We start from the raw sequence: 17,662 nt of genomic DNA on the forward strand, positions 1-17,662 counted from the left end.
TTAAAATATCAGAGAAATCCACTCGTTTCTTCACAAAGCCAGATACATGGACATTTTATGCAGTGCTCTGTATTAGTAGGGAAGACAGATTTTCCTTAAATAAGCCAACCAATTTGATCGTAGTGCATTCCTAAATAACCACAACCTTTCAGCAGCACTCACAAGCTCAACAACACATATTTTGATCCTCTGGCTGGCTGGCTGTGACTCATTTTCCTTTTCAGGGACATTTGGGTGGACTGGAGAAATGTGCCATGAGGAAAGAACTGAAGACTGGGGCTCAGATCTAAGGTGATGTGCTTCCTCATACCAGTGAAGGCCCAGTGCATACCAAAACAGTCAATTCCACCCGTCTGAGGGAGGAAGACTTATATTCTTATCAAATTCTGTATGAGATGAAGCCTAGTGTCACTGTACTGATTCCATTAGGGCACTCTTTAACACGTCCCAGATTTTGCCTCTGATTTACCAGAAGCAGGTGCTTAATTAATTCCCATAGGTCTACTCCTTTGTTTGATGCTAACCGTGAGTTTTAAAGGGATTGCTGAATCAGGCCCAATGAAGGTATTAACCCAATGCATCTCAGGTTAAAGTTGTATCAAAACAGACTTCAGATTTGCTGGAACATAGCCAGCAGATGAATGGACTATGCAGGCTATATTACATACACATAAATATTTGGGTTTTGGGAAGCATAGTACCATAAAAAAGTAACAGGGAAAAAAAAAAAAAGGAAAAAGAAAAAAATGAACCAGAGCAAAAGAAACTTTTTCATGCTGTTTTCAAGCTCTTAACTATCATATTAGCTCAGATCAGAGTTTACATTCACATTATTTACTAACAGGTGGCATTTATTAGTATCTTACAATGCAACAGTGGGCAGAAAACAGGAAAGCACTCACTCCTCTTTGGAAGAGCTTTTTTTCTATCTTTTTTGTTGTTGTTTTTGTTGCTGTAACTAATTTATACATTTATTTTTACAAAGTAAGCCCAGTTAGTGAAAATTATTTTATGCTCCCTTGCTACTATACCAACAAAATGAAATCCAAGTTCCTGCATGATGTGACATGTAAACCATTTGTGCTGAAGTGACTGCCAGGAAATGGATGGAAAGTTTTTATCCTGAAGAAACACTCAAATAAAATGCTAGCATAATCTAAAATTATTCACTGACAGTAACTGCGGGATTTTTTGTGTTTTCTCTTTTTAATTGTCAATTTAGCTGAGCTTAGTATTCAACAATTTAGGGCATCGGCAGAGAAAGTGTTGTGATTTCCTTCTGACGTTCAGTAAATCTGAAAACAAGTTGTTGTTTTTTTAAAAGGAAGACATAAAGCAATTTTGTTTGCATTTCATGGGAAAAAACCATCAGTATTGCTGCCATCTAAGGTAAAGCACACATGTTTTCAAAGAAAGTATTATGAATGTGTTACTAACGTTTTGCCAGTTTCACTCAGGTCCTTTAAGGCACATCACGATTTCAAGGCTGGACATCCTCAGCTCCACCTAGACGCTGTGATCATGACTGCGTGCACTTATCTCCGCATTCTGCTGTGCCTCAAGTCAGCTTCATTTCCTTTCTTTAAGGCAGTTAGAAGTCAACACAGAATAGAGAAATGGTTTATTTCTCTTTCATGATGTAACTTCAAATTTTCAAGACAGCCACTTGTTCCTTTGTTGAGAGAAAGTTAAAACCAAGCGCCCATTTTTCTGGACCAGTAAAAGAAATGATAGTTCGTTAGCTTTTGCTATCAAACTCTAACATTTCACAGTCACATCAATCCACTTCTTTCCTGTGAAGCTTCTCTGTTATCACAAAGCCTATTCAAAATTTCCCCAAGGGCCAAGACCAGTGCTTGAAAAGGAGCCTAACTTTGGATGAAACCGAAAGCGTGCTCTATTATCCACCCTCTGAGCCCCCCCCTCCTGCCCCGACCTCATTCTTTCTCTAGAAGCTGTTATTTCAGACCTGTATCAGTTCTCAGTCTGACCACAGCTGGGAGCAGTGATCTCCACCCTGCCCCCCCAAGCATGTGTAACATTAGTTTGAATCTTTTATTCATTCACTGAAGGAAGTATCAAGAGGTCTCTTTAAATGAGAGCAGCACGACCAGACGACTGGTCTGCCAGAAGGATTCTGCAGTATTGTAGAAATAACTGGCTGTCAGAGGGAGACTGCTTTGAAGTTACCACTTGCAGCACCCAGAGTACCAGGGCTGGATCAGTTTTTACTGGATTACTTTCATGGCAAGCTCTTTTTGTCTCATCTGAAGAGTTTCTTTGTGAGCAAAGAATGAGGATGCATCTTGGGAATGATCTGATACTTCAAAAGATGTTTCTTGTAGTTTATCTTGCAGTAAGCTTTTCTTCTGAAGGAAATGCTGCAGAGCCCTTCTATTGATCACAGTGATAGCACATGCAATGTGCCTTTTCTCATTGGGCTGTCTGCGCTATCGTATTTCAATAAAACGCCAAAGAAAATCCATGCAAGCTAGGAGTTTTTATTAATTGACATATGTTTAGATATGTGCTCTCTTTTATAAGGCAACGTTTTTTCTGCAAACACTTCAAAACAAATCTGATCCTGCTGAAGTTTACTCACTGCCTGGCAAGGAGCTCCAATTTGGATTTCATTTGGGGAACAATAAAGTCAAGAATATCTTTATGTTTCAAAAACAGAAGACTTTATTATTATTATTATTAAAAAAAATCTGTATTGCATTTTAAGGGAGGAAAAAGGAAAGAAAGAAAGAAAAAAAAAAGCATCAGCACACCAAAGCAGCTAGCCAAAGATAAAAGTTGCATTAAGAAAAGGAAAACTCATGGCCTAACTGGGTCAGCTACTACACATTTAGTAAGTTTCTAACCACTACTCATTCTGTAAGAGCAATGAAGACTGACATTTCAAACCACACTACATTATCACATTGCAGGTAGGGGTCCCCTTTGGTTACTGCACACATATACAACAGTTGATTTTGAAGGTGTTAAGCACTAGGTGTTCAAAAATAATACATTTTTAACTTAAAAAGACATTATTTTTCTTAGGCCTGCTGTCAACATGAAAATTGTATTGGCACACTGATTTTGCTCATAGCCTTTATTTTTAAATAAGAAAATAATAGTAGAGTAAGTTCTAGGTGTGAAAGCCATTATCCAGGCATCCATGCCTACATCCATACACTTTATTTGGCCTTGGTGGCTGAACAATTTTAATACTCTTTAGCATAGCTGCAATGATAACCGCATGATTGTGGTAACACAGTGCTAACTTGCATGTGGACGACCTCAGCCTAAAGAACTCTTGTTCACAGCAGTGCTAAGGGTGCTAGTGAGTGGGTTTTGAAACGTCATTTCTAGCACCCAAGTGTTAGGTACTTGAGCATATGTGCATCTTTCACATAGGAATTCTGGCAATGTTCTCATACAAGCTGGCCTTAGTCTGGTTTTGCCTTAGTAAATATATCAGTATGTATCAGCACTGTATTTCTGGGTCTTTTGACACACCTTTGACCCTATGCAGGCTACATGATCATGGACAAATGTCTCCACAGTTTTGTAGATGCTTTTTCCTCATCTCATGCAGACCTGTTCCAAAACACCCTGCTGGCAGCCTTAGAGAACTCCACAGTTTTAGATTAAAGAATTTTATGGATCAATAGAAATAATCATTGAAGCTGTTACTGCTTCTGACTGACTACCAGGAAATGAAAAATTACAGCAATCCAGGAACAACCCTTCCCTCCTTTTCCTCAAAGGTCTGTTTTGAGTTACAACATGATCAATCTTCACTGACCTTAGCTGAGAGATTCTTTCAGCTTTGGATTAGGCTACATCTTACAGGCAATGAAAAAACCCAACCCTAAAACACACGTTTACATATGCTTTGTGTGAAGAGAATACTTTCCTATGTTTAGCAAGATGTTGATACTGTTTTCTGTTGCTTCCTTCCTTCGGTCATGCTGAAGCCAGAACCCAGGATGTCATTGTTACTTCACAGAGCAGTGATGAGACTCTTACAGTAACTAATAATAACAACGGATTGCTTTTTACTAATGTGAGCCAGGCTAATTTCTACAGTACAACGTAAAATGCAAAGTGGACTCCTTTCAGTTTCCTTTCTCAGCAGTACTTCCTTTCCTGTCTTTAGCACAAGTGATACTGCCATGGCAGTTTTGATACTCAGAAAATGGAAAGAAAAATAATAATGACCAAGTAACAAAATCAAATGACACCCAACCTGTGTGCAGCATCATTACTCTTCAATACATCTCAGATGTACTGTGCCAAGCTAACAGCAGCTGGTTCCAGAGGCAGGGCCAATAAGTGTGGAAATAGGGTCAAAAAGCAAGGAGCTGGCAGAGCTTTCCTACCAGCATTAATGCAGGAGAAGGCCAGACCTTCTGGGACTGAGCTCTGGTCTGAGCCAAGGACAACCTGGAGAGCTCCTGGGAGAGAGGCAACGGTGTCAGGGGACCTAGAGATACTGGAGGTGCTCTTTAACAGCTGGCTTGGGGAATGGCTGTGATTTTGGCTGCCAGGTCCAGTTGAGCTGCCTCCAGGAACAGTTCTATTTGGAATCATTTGCTAGCATATGAGACCAAGCATTGAATCTATAATCACAGAGATGGAAAATCAGAGGCATGACAGTGTGGCATTTTCAAAAGTATCTGTATACTTTTTCAGGCAAGACTACATGAGCATCAGCAAATAAAACAGCTAACTTTTCACCCTCTGTTTACAGTTTAATGTGCAAAACCAGCCAATATCACAACAGAAGCAAGACCCAGAGAACTAGGGGTTTCAGAAAACTAGTGCATACCTATCCTTCAGTAATCAGTCATGATTTAATTTAGAACTAGTAATCAGTAATCGATTACTTTTACAAAGTAACCCCAACAACGTCAGTCCAGGTTGGAAAGCAATAGTTTTTACAGACTCAAGTAACTTAGAAGAAATGGTTTTAGAAGCAGAGTTATAATACAGAACCACAGAGACTAAGGCATACTGCTGCATTAAAAGAAAAACAAAAGCCTCCAGAAACTTACCACTGAGGTAAGAGCCATCTGAAAACTGTAGATTCGTGCAAGGCCAAAGTCAGCTAACTTTATCTGCCCGCTGCTGGTTACAAGGATATTTTGGGGTTTCAGGTCCCGATGCACCACACGATGTGAATGCAGAAAATCCAGTCCCCGAAACAGCTGAAGCATCATATCCTAAATATAAGTAAGAAATCAATATGCAATTATCAAGACAAGGCAAACAAGTAAACTCCCTGCCATAATCTGCAAAACTAATTTAAGTAAGTATTGACCTGAATATGTACACAGAAGATAAAACCACCTATTAATATAAAACACACAGGATGTTGCTAGAACCAGTTGACTTGAACAGGTGTACTTATCAAGTTAACGTATTGTTTCTAGTTGAATTAGTTGAGGTTCATTGATAGAAGTATAAAGGCTGGTCAACACACTTAAATAGCAAAAGCATGTCTGTAAAACCCAGGACAACTTTGAAAGAATGCTGTCCAAGTAAGAAAAATACATTGCAGCTTATGGTTTTTGCATCTGACAAGTGTCTGCTTTGTCCTGCCCCAGTGAAGTGAAATCTTATCATTCACTTCAATAGGCACAGGATCTGTTTCAAACCGAAAAGCTAATTAAATGACAGTTTTGTCAGAATTTAATGTTATAGAGGGGGAAAAAGTTCACTTAGTAAAACCTGCTCTATAGAATGTACTGAAAAGGACAGAAATTACCTTTGGATCAAAGTTTAGCACTAAATCAGTGTAATAATCATAAGTAACTATTCTCATTTGGCTTTGTATTGTATTATAGTGATGCAATTTTTTATTACATTTCCACAGCTGAAGGACCTATTTAATCTGTACTCATGATTTCACATTAATCTTAGTAACGTGAAAGGAATGAACCAACAGACTCAAAGCTAAATACTAGAAATCCCCAGAATTCCAAATTAGAAGGATACTGTCAACTTGAAAATTGTATTTGCAAGCCAGACAGTTACAAGGGGATGTTGCAAGAAGTAAAAAATCAAAAAGGGATGAAGAAAATGTTTATTTTCCTTGTGCACTTGACTTGAGTTCGTGAAACTCAGTCCTGTGTTTACTGGTGACATATGTGCTTTCCATAAGCCATGCAGTAGGCTGTCCGCCAATCCTGTTATTAGCAATCAAAATTATCTTGAAAAGGTGGGTGGCATGAAACATGAGAAAAGGGAAGAAGGATGAACTGAAGTCAGCACTTTTGTTCTTTCTATGGACTCCTCTAATGACCATATAATAGGACCAGAAAAAACCTTACACGTTTTCAAGAAAATACTCAAAGCACACTATTAAAAGGAATGCTATCTGCAAATGGATTTAAAAAGAACTCAGAATACTCAACTTCATAATATTTCTTTAGCCAGATTTATTTTTAAGATACAATTTGGCATTGCTATATAATTTAATACAAAATTATTACTTTCATGTAATGTCTCCTGATCATCTCTACAGAAAGTATTATAAAATGCATAAATATTAAAGCTGAAAGTTCTAATCTGACCTCTGATAAAACACAACCATTTCTATATACAGCCTCTTTCTGCCAAACATTGTAACAGTGGACTGTTGATACGGAGATGAGTTTTGATTTGAAGATCCAGATGATGGAGATACTACCATGAAACTATGGAAGCTGTAACAACATTTAATTAATTATAATCACCTCTGAAGGATGGTGGTAAACTGAGCTCTCCATTCCCTGCTGTCTGATGCCTTTTGCTCCCTTGGCTTCCCCAGATAAAACAGATCTGATCATTTTGATAACTAGCACAATAGGGTTTGCTCCTCTAAAACAAATACACAAAAGGTATTGAATCCTCTCGAGTTCATATGATTTCCCTTTGCAATTCAGAAATATGTAGAAGAACTAGGACTACAGCCATACAGGTTTTAGGCATCGGTAGAATTAATACATGTTATATCGGGTCATACTGTTCTATTTTAATTTTAATTAAATCCCACAGTCTTTAGATCAGTCTTGAAGAGGTACCGAACATGCTAAGGATATTTAAGCATGCGGTTATCTTAAGTATGTACATAATGAATTCGGGTCTAATTATTTTATTCTAGGTAGATATATTACCAGAAAAAAAAAGAAAAAAAAAAAAGAAAGAACTTAAGGATTAGTCATTAGACCCTGGCAAGTCCCCTTTTTTTGGTGACATTTCTTCATCTTATTCATTTGTCAAGAATGTAAACTCATTCCTGCAGTTACCAAACATATCAAGATTTTTTTTTCCTACGACTCATGCTGTTTTTGTTTCATATTTCCTCCTCAAGCTCAGTGGATGCAGTTCTGCTCTGCTAGTTGCAAGTTGCAAGCAATGTCTTCAGTTTCTAAATTCAGAGTCTTCATCCAAGCATGTGGAAAAAAAAAGAAAATATTTGAAAATGGAAACTCATATCTCTTTCTCTCCTCCCACAGGACTCAAAAGATGAATATCATTTATTGAAGCTCTGTTCACACACACCAAAGTGGATGTGCAGCAGAAAAGTGGATCAGGAAAGTTGAAATTAAGAAGGTATAAAAACGGAGAACAAAAACTGGAGAAAAAAGTGCTATATATATTTCCTCTTCTGGGAAATTCAGATTTAGTCCATATAAGCTATTCTCCATTATTCATTCTGGATAGTTGATTATGCTCTTCTGATATCCCTTGTTACTCAATATTATACATATGAACAAATTTCATTTCACAGATATCATAGAGGAACAGCCCAAAGATTCACATGTGCAAAAAGACCATTTGCTATTTGCAATTCATTATTCTCCTGTTATTAAATTCTCAGCTAAGAGCAGAAAGACAATTCACACAAGAAGGTCTAATTATTATGTGCTTTAAAAGCATAATATCAAATTGTGCAGCTCAGAATTTGATATTTGTTTGCATAAATTATTTATTAAAAAGAGTATTAACAAATTATGAACAAAAGGGAAAAACTTTTTTATCCATAATGAATCATTAACTTTGTGCTGTCCATAAGCTTCGTCCAGAATCCATTAGGCCTCAGGTTTGGAAATTACTTCATACTCTTAGTCAACTACCTGCAAGAAATATCTAACTCAGTCTTGGCTATGTGGTTTTTTTTGATACTGTAACTAACTTCACAAGATGCTAACCTTTGCTAGCCTATTGGATAATGGCTGTAAACATGCACAAGACATATCACTACCTAAATAAATCAGGATAATTCCACTAATTTGATGGAAACACATCCATTTTTTATTGGTGATGATTATCCAGCATTATCCCAATTACCAAAATCTAGAAACAACAAGAGAGACTTCACATGCATCAAGGATTAGTCTGTTGAATGTCTGCTGTTGAATGTCTGAATGTCTGAAAAACTTTCTCTGGTACATAGCCATACCATAATACTTTGGAATTGCAGTTCAAATCATATTTCAAATGTTAATTGAAAAATGATAATTCTACTTGACGAACAAGAAGATTCATTCCTTAGCAGATTTGAGGACCAAGCTCTAATGAGTCATGCTCTAACTTCCATCAGATATTCTTTCGATAATGTACATTTGCAAACAGACACCAGTTTCTGTTATTTCAGATTAGAGATTTCTACCATATTAGAATATCACAAACCCTCCAATGGCTGTTGCCTGAGTTGAAGATACATACATTATTCCACTGTGATTGCTTTCAGATAATCACGGCCTTAAAATGTTTTTTCCCATTTCAGGCTGCATTTTCAACGCAGTCTATGAACAAACCCAAAACATTTATCCGTAACTCAGTAGAAAACTGAGCTATTTTGGGATGCAATGAACAAATACACTTTACTTAAAGGCAAAAATGTAGCTTCAATTTTGTAAAAACTTCATAATGGGAACAGAAGCAAAATTCGTAATGGAAATACAGCGTCTTTTGCATGTTCCACCATACTTGGCATTGGTGATGGCATTCCTCAGTTTGATATGTATTGAATATTAGGACTAAATTACGATGAATTTTGCAAGTAGTGCCATATTATATCATGTCTCAATAATACAGAGAAATATGTGTATTTATGGTCACAGTCAGCTCCTGGTGCTAGTGAGGGTGGGGACAGGCATGGGTTAGGCTGAGCAGCTGCTGCTGCTCCCTCTGCCAGAGGTGGGCTTCACAGCTTTCCTCTCCTGACTCATGGGCTGGAGGAGCAGGAAGGCTTGATTTCCTACAGACTTTGTCCCCTCCTTGTCCTATCCTCTCTCGATCTTATGCTTTCTGCGTCTTCTGATCCATAAGTCCCTTCCAACCACTCTGATCCTTTAAGAATCACACCACCTTGACGTCCAGGTAATAATATGTGTCACTTGCCCATGTTAACTTGTTGTCCAAGGCCAGACTGAGTCTCCAGGGAACTCACACAACAAAATAATATTTACCTCTTTTCATTATTAGGCCAAATATACCACAGAGAGTAGTAAGGAAACTCTCACAGGCAAACTTGATAACACACAACCTGCAGCACCCAAAATGCTGTTTGGGCTACAGCACACAGTCAAAGGTACAGTGGCAACTACAGATCTGGAGCACTGGTGTGGGGTAAAAAAGAAAATAACCCCCTAAGTCTGGAGCAGATTGTCCTCCAGAAGACTGGCTTTTAGAAGCTATTTGCCTTTTTACTGGGTTGGATCTTCATCATTTTTTGGGTTTGCAGCTTTTTTTAAGCTGGGGCGGTTTGACTTGCTACATTTTAAACCTCTTCATGGGTTCCTTGCTGAAAAAAAGGGTCTAACGTGCAAGAATTTACAGCCGACAGCTCTCAGCTTAAGTACCTTTTGTCTTAAATTGCACAAGATGCCCTTGCTCTGCCTGTCTAAACCAAAAGAGGACGATGGCATGGCTGTTGACCAAATAATTCAAGTATCTACTCAAAGGAAACTAAAAGTGCTTAGTTGTTTTGGGTGCAGGTATCAAAGTAGCGGGGGCTGGCCTCTGTGAGGAGAGGCCAGGGGCTGCCTCATGCTGGACAAAGCCGGCTCCAGTGGCCTCACCACAGGGCTCCGCTGAGCCCCTGAGCCACGCTGCGGGTGTCTCTGGGAAAAATTATTTAAGAAAGGGCAGAAAGGGCTGGGGGGAGAGAGGAGGAGGGAACAAAAGAGTGAAGAACAACAGAGGGAACACCAAGGTGAAAGGAAGAGGAGGAGGTGCTTCATGGCACAGCAGCAGCCCTCGGAGGACCCGTGTTGGAGCAGGTGGATATTCCTCAAGTGGGAAATGTTGCCCATGGAGAGGGCCCACGCTGGAGCAGGTGAAAAGTGTGAGGAGGAAGGTGAAAGGAGGTGAAAAGGAGGAAGGAGCAGCAGAAGGAGCTGTTAGGGACTGATCACAAGCCCCTACACCCCACCCTGCTGCAGCACTCGGGGCAGGAGAGGGATCAGGAGTGATATGGGGCCTGGAAACAGGTGGGGGAAGGTTCTGTTTTACAGTGTTGTTTTAATGTTTGCCTTTTTGTTTCCCACTTATCTGAATTAGTAGTTAAATACTTACTTTAATCAGCACTAAACTAAGACCAAAGCAAGTCTGTTTTGCCCATGATGGCAACTGGTAAGCAATCTACCTGTCTCATCTCAGCCCACAAGTTTTCTCATTCCTTCTCTTTTTCTTTTATGCTCCTATCCCACTGAGGCTGGGGGGGAGTAATGAGTGGCTGGGTGGGATTTGGGCTGCTGGCCAAGGCTAACCCACCACAGTGGTGAAGCTATAGATGCTCGATTTTGTCTTTGTGAAGGGGGACACAGGGCTACGCAACTGACAGAAAACATCAAGAATAGTCTGTCTTCAGAGAACACATGCATAGGTAACGTACAGATATGAATAGCTGCTCATTATGTGAAGATCACATTTCCTCCTTGTTGACTAGTATGTAAAGAAAGAAAAAGCATTTATCCAGATTAACCTTAGTCATAGCAACATGAGTTCCCAAGACCAGAGAAAGTAAGTCTGTGAAAGCCCATAAATATATTTGGTCATACTACCAAATAAGAGCAACATGGTACAGATCCTTGTCAACTACAGACAGACCCTAAAGCACAATCTGATTTAATTTTTTTCCCAGCCTATTTTCATTTTCCGGTGCAATTTCTGTGCTAACATTTGGTAAAACACCACAATCCTTTGGGATCTCCTAACAGTTCTCTTGCTCCTCTGCGGAGTATCTCACACACCTGCACAACAACCTGCATCTTTCACCTAGAGATTCTATTTATTTGTATCTCATTTTTGTATTTTTGCAGAGCAGAATGGAATGTCCCCATTTTGGACAGCAGGTGTTGGGATACTCATCCTGAACATTTCCTGTAGGAGTGTTTGCGTAAGAGATAACTGCAAGTGTAAACAAAGGGGACGAGTTTTAGACAGCAAAGCGTAATGAATCAGCCAGGCTAGTTTGATGAAAAGGCTCAATGCCTCTCACTGAACAGCAAAACCTTCTCTGAGCAGAGGAGCAGCAGGATGAGGCCTCCTTTGTATAGTACAGGATTATACAGAACCCCCAACCACCAAATTGCTTTCATTTTAAAGGATGTTTTTTAAACATGCTGGAATGAAAGTTTAAAGAGTTCTCACATTCTCTGGGGCCTATTTTTGAAGCTGAATAATTACAGCACTTCTATGGTTATACTTTGTAACAAACAGTCAACATTAATTAATGCCAAAAAAACAATGGCATTCCTGAGGAATTACACAGTACAGATACATGAATAGCAAAAGACATGATTAATGTTGTTACACTGAATCCCAAAGGCATTAGTAATAATTTAGTGACTCCCTGTTAAATGCAGTGATTTTCTTTTTTAAATCTTGTCCTTACTCTGGTGTGGCAACCCATCACACCAGCCTACCTAGAACACTGTGACTGCAATGGTGGGGGCAGTGAAGCAATTTGTCATGGCCTGTGGGGCTGCAGGATGCTCTTCTCCGTGCAGCTGGTGCAGTGGCTGGGACACAGATCCCTGCCTTTGTGCCCTTTCCCTTCTCTCTCCTCTCAGGAGAAAACTAGTCTGATCTGTCTCCCTGCTGGGCATTCAGAAAGCGAAGGAGGAGGCTAACCTCTTTGCCTTCACCTAACCACATTATAGACTCTCAAGAGTCATCCATGATCCATCTGAATATATTCAACCCAGGGTATAGATCTCCTACTTATCCTTAGACTGGGTTACACTTTATCTCGGAGAAGTCCTATTGCTTTCCATGGAAGTACTCACATAGGAAAGGTCGTCCCTCAGAAGACAAGACTACTGTGATATTCCTGCCAATTAACTAGATAGTACTAAGAGACTGTGAACTTCAAAGCATATTCAATTTTAGTATGTTCATTGTCAGATAGAGACAAATAAATCCAAATGACCTGTTCGCTTAGTCTTATTCATCTACTTTACAAGATAAATGTTCATTTTCTGTTCACAGAATAAAATGCTGTGCAGAAAAAAAAATACAGCAAATTCATTTAGTGTATTAATGGCAAAAGGGAACTAATACCTGCTAAGCTCATGCAATGAATTGATCTAATAATGTGTTTAGTACACTGCTACCCTAAAAGTAAACAATTTGTTGAAAATTAAATCACAGTTAAATTTATTTTAAAATATGAAGTAAATATTTGCATAATTATTTTTCAATTGTAACATTATCTTAATCATATCAAAGATACTTTAAAACAGAGTTGATTAACAGACATTTAAAAATATATTCTGATAATATCTCTTTCTAATCTATTTTAGACCATTTCTATAAGAAAGAAAGCACAGTTCAAACAAGTACTTCTGGATTACAAAATTTTTATGATGAAGAACCCTGCAGACATGCCTACTCATAAAAGTATACGTCTGTCTACATGCATGCACGTATACATTTTAGTGTTTTGTATAATCTCATCGGAGGCTTCCCTTAAAATGGAGGCCTGGATTTTTATTTTACAGGACTTTAAAAATGTCAATTTTAATACATGTCTGTTTTATCAGTATTTTAATACTGCCAGATTTTCATACTGATCTCAGTAGTTGTGAACTAAAAACCAAATTCAATACATGGAATTTGTACTTAACATCTGTGGAATACATATATATATATATACACTCATGTATATATATACACATATGGATGCATTTCATTTCAGACAGAACAAAATTAATTTTAGTGGCTATAAGCCTTTCCACTTCATTTTTTCATTTTATAGCTCAACACCTGAGAAGTCAGTTTGCAATACAGATCTTTCAAGTTTTAATGTGTCAGCTGCTATTATTCATATTTGATGAGAAGAACTTGCAGGACTGAAAGGAAACCTACATAATTGTTGGCCTACTTACTGTCAGTGATTCAGTGTACCAAAAATTCCCATCAAGGTGGAACTACCAGGTATGCAAATGAGACACGTTTCCTACTTGGATACTGGTATTTTAAAGAGAAAATACATCCAAATTATATGAGAACAGAAGGGAATTTTCTTTTATTGATTTGATAGAAATTGGCAAATGTGACACTATTACCAAGATCTGTCTTGGACATGAATTTTTTACAGCAGATGAATGTATTTTTATGATTAACAACTTTTTTTACTGTTCAAACCTTTCTACTCTTTGCATCCAGTAGAAAAATGAATAAAAGGCACATCTCAACAGAATTTATAGATCTGAGCCTAGATAAGTAAACAAAAAGAAGTTTTCCCCATATCTCTGGGTGATATCATCACAGTTTTGTACATCCCCAAATGTCTTCTGGGAAATTTCTTTTAACATTACTTTATTACAAGCTTTTCATAACACTATATTGGACACAGTAATATCTCACAGTGCATCATGGTCTGACAGTTCTTACCCACTCTGTTCTTTTACTCCTCAGAACATCTGAAAAAGTGATGAGAACTAAAATAAACCAAGAAATTCCCCAAACTCTTTACTGGCTCACCTGATTGGTAAGCCCAATACAAATGGCTTGAAATAGCATCTGCAGTTTGTGTGCCTTAGTTCTGACTCTTCTGGCACATGTTTGGGGACTGACCTCAGTCAAAATTTAGTATCTAAGTGCTACACCAGAACAAGCTCGATAGCTCAGGCAGAACTGCAGTTTGAATTTTGGAGAACGCCTTTCATATAATTTCAACTACTTGCAACAAGAAAGGCCAGCTTTCTTGCAACGGATGCTATGAGCCTATTCCTTCTGGGCTAAATAGCAGACTTCCAGTTGGCTGAAGTCAATCTATCTGGAGCACTGTACGTACTCTCCTCTCTTTATCACCTCTCAGTAAAATTTAATGCTTTCAGTTTTTAAACAAGATTTTTGATTGCTTCTAATATGCTTAGTATACACTTCTCTCATCTTGGGACATCGCCATTTCCTCTTTGCAGACTTTGCTTCTGCATTCCCAAGCTGTATTTTGGGACATCCTAAGTGTATTGTCACTTGTGGCAATCTTTCTGAAAGCTCTCCTGATGTAATCAGAGAAATTAGTCTACCCAGAAAATTCGGAAAGCTGGATGAGGCTCCCTTCAACAACTTCATTATGCTTCTGGGAGGAGTTGCACAGAAATCACTGTCTCACTCCCTGCCAGAGTCTACAGACAGTAAATTATCAACCACGGATGAGCCAATTCTCCTCCACACCTGTCCTCACAAGGAATATTCCAACAAGCAAGACCCCTTCCTTGGTGGAGCATGCTGCTCAGTCAGCGCTACAGCTATTTACCAGCACCTTCGTGATGCTGTTGGCCATAATAGCTCTTTTTAATCTACTCAGACTCTGGGAAGGGTTAAAAATATGACATATGTTGACAGTTGACACTCCTCGCTAACAGGAAAGACACGTTGCTGTGGGGCCCAGATCTCGGCTTCTCCTTCCCTGCAGCTGTCTGTGGATAGCAGCTAATTGTATCCACTTGTTTAACCTCGGGGATAACGTCTGGAGGGGACCAAGTGCCACAAGCATACTTTTTTTTTTTTTTTTTTTTTTTTTTCTAACGGTCATTTCCTCTCTGGTGTAACTTGCATGACAGCATGTGACAAGCAGAAATTAATGGGGACACTGCTGTGCCAATACCTCTTGAATTGCTTTGACACTGGCTGCAGGCTGCCTGCTTGGCCACCCAGCCAAGACCTCACATGAAATATGGCAGGGGGCCCACAGCTCTATTCACTAACAAGCCAGCTGGTCAGTGATTACAAAGCTGAAACAATGCTGTGCACATACATCAAGAAAAATGCTTTACAAACAGCTTCGGACTCAGGAGGTGAAGTCTGCTAGAAGAGTAAATCTGTAAATCTATCTTCTGAGGACTGCTAACTTAAGCTAACACCGGAGATAATGTGGAAGGCCCTGGGAGATGACTATCCTACATTATCACCTGAGCACAACAAGGGCTAGCTTCAGAACAAAGACTAGCATCTTAGCATGCTTAAAATCAAGTGCAAACAGCTTAGATCACATGGATTCAGGTCCAGAGGAGCATTCAAATTATGTAAATACATAGAGATTTATGACAGACTACTCTCCCTACTGGTCTATCAACACCTTGGCAACATTGCTGACATTTCTGCGGAAACTCTCATTGGATTTGTCCGCCGTGTGCCATCAAGAAGGCTGAGATTTGTTTATACACTGATACATAACAACAAAGGCCGGGACTTTAGAAGTATCCCAGGGGATTTGGATGACCAGATCTCCTACACCCAAGGCAACTTTGAACATTTCAGCCAAGACTTTTTTGAAAACCAACAAATCCTTGGCTAGACACAAAAGGCTCAAGACTGCTTCTTTAATTTCTCTCTCTCTTTAAAAAAAGAAAAAAAATCCACTAAAAATGCACGTTCTCTACAAAACACCTGCACGACAAGAAAATAAGTTATATTTTTTTAAAACTAGGGAAAAAAATGGTTAATAAGATCCTACAGGATTAAAAATCCAAACATTTAAAATACATAGACCTTGAGCACCTAATTCCCATGGCTCCTTCAATGATATAAACCCAGTCCTGCATTTTCTGTTTAACAGAAAACTTGTTTAAACTTAGTATAACACAGGTCTGCTCCATTTCCTCATATGTAAAGAAAGGTATTTTGTGGTATATAAAGATATTTAAGATCTCAAGGCACTGTAAAACAGGCTGGCAGGATAGCTGAGTCAATTTTGTGAATTAGGAATTGGGGTTACTTCAGAGTTTGGACTTTGAGCCTAATTCATTTTGATTGCTAACATCATCAAAAAGTGTAGAAATCCAGCATATTAATTCACGGTACTTTAAAGGTGACAAAGAAGATGGCCTCATATCAAACTCGGCCAAAGCCCAGTGAAGGCACAAACATCAATCAGTTTTCAAACACCTGTACTGGCCCCACTGCTTTTTAGTATTTCCATATTTCCATTCTCCCAAACCTATTAGAATCAACAGGACCTTCAGAAAATTGTAGATGATGTTTAAGACAGAAGTCCCAACATGACACCATACATTGCAATACAGCAAATTGCCTAGAGTTAGATGCTCTCATAATAAACAGATAATGATTTTTACTAAAGATGTTAACAGAGAAGAAAGCAAGAAGACAATCCCTTTCTAACCTCTCCAGGGCATACATGATAAATAAGGGTGAGTTGTGCATTTAAAAAAACCCACTTTTCAATATTTTTTTTTCTGCTTCTATTGCACTCACATGGCTGAAGTATCATGATGCTCTTCAGTGCTGTACAACGGCTCAGCACTGGGGTCAATTACTGACTGCTAGTCCCAGCAGTTCATTTAACTTTGCTTCCTCTGTTGCTCCATCTTATAAATTCAGGGATAATGGTTAACTACTTCATGAGTGTTGCAAAGATTAACTGGTTAATGTTTGTTAAGTACTCCAAAAAGAATCCAAAGATTTAGAATTTGCTTTCAGTTATAAAGGTGTAATAACCTTCAAGAAAACCAAGGATGTACAGAAAAGAAAAGATTTCTTGGATTTAAGTTATGGGTGGAAATGGTCTTCAAGGAAGAGCTGAAAGGGAACAGTGGAACCAGCTTAATGAGGAGCCTCAACCCAAGAATTGTACATACAGAGTTGCAATAGTGTTACAGCATTTCATGAACTGTCAAAATATTCTCCAGGATGAGAATCTTACTGATGCCTTACCACACCTAAGTCAAACATAGTGAAAAACAGAATTGTTTCTTGGGAGCACTCAGCCACTTGAGTTGTTCTCCCTATTTACAGAAGCAATTAATTTGCAATTGTATTAACGCTAAATTAAAAAATCAATAGCTCTTGAACCAACAGCTTTACAAGGGGAACAGGCAGGCACTTTATCCTACAGACAAAGTACAGAGAAGAGATTTTGCAAGAGGAGTCAAGCAAGTGCACAAAGCCTTTTGTTTTCACCAAAAGCATGCGTAACTTCCCATAGCACCAGAAGAGGGGAATGGCTGCCCATTCCCTTCCACTTACAGGGTCTATTACTGTCTCCTTTCTTTTATGACTTCCTACCTTTTTCTTTACTTCATTCTTTCCTTCCTTATTGCAACTTGTTGCTCTTTCCTGCCCCATCCCCTGTTCTGACCCTTCTCTTCATGCCTTCACTGCACCCCATTTCACTCAGCCATTTCCTCTCCTGCACTCACTTTCAGGC

The 17,662-nt window shown here is 38.8% G+C and overlaps 1 protein-coding gene across 2 annotated transcripts in view; it reads right to left on the reverse strand.

Annotated features, from left to right (window-relative positions):
* CDK6 (cyclin dependent kinase 6) overlaps positions 1-17,662 on the reverse strand; it is a 141,901-nt gene that overhangs the window by 81,335 nt on the left and 42,904 nt on the right. For both annotated transcript variants that reach the window (XM_040549584.1, XM_040549585.1), the window contains exon 4: positions 5,049-5,216. In XM_040549584.1, coding sequence (XP_040405518.1) covers positions 5,049-5,216 — 168 coding nt within the window. The remainder of the gene's footprint in view (positions 1-5,048; positions 5,217-17,662) is intronic.

This window comes from Cygnus olor, chromosome 2, assembly GCF_009769625.2.
Source record: "Cygnus olor isolate bCygOlo1 chromosome 2, bCygOlo1.pri.v2, whole genome shotgun sequence".
Taxonomy (NCBI): domain Eukaryota; kingdom Metazoa; phylum Chordata; class Aves; order Anseriformes; family Anatidae; genus Cygnus; species Cygnus olor.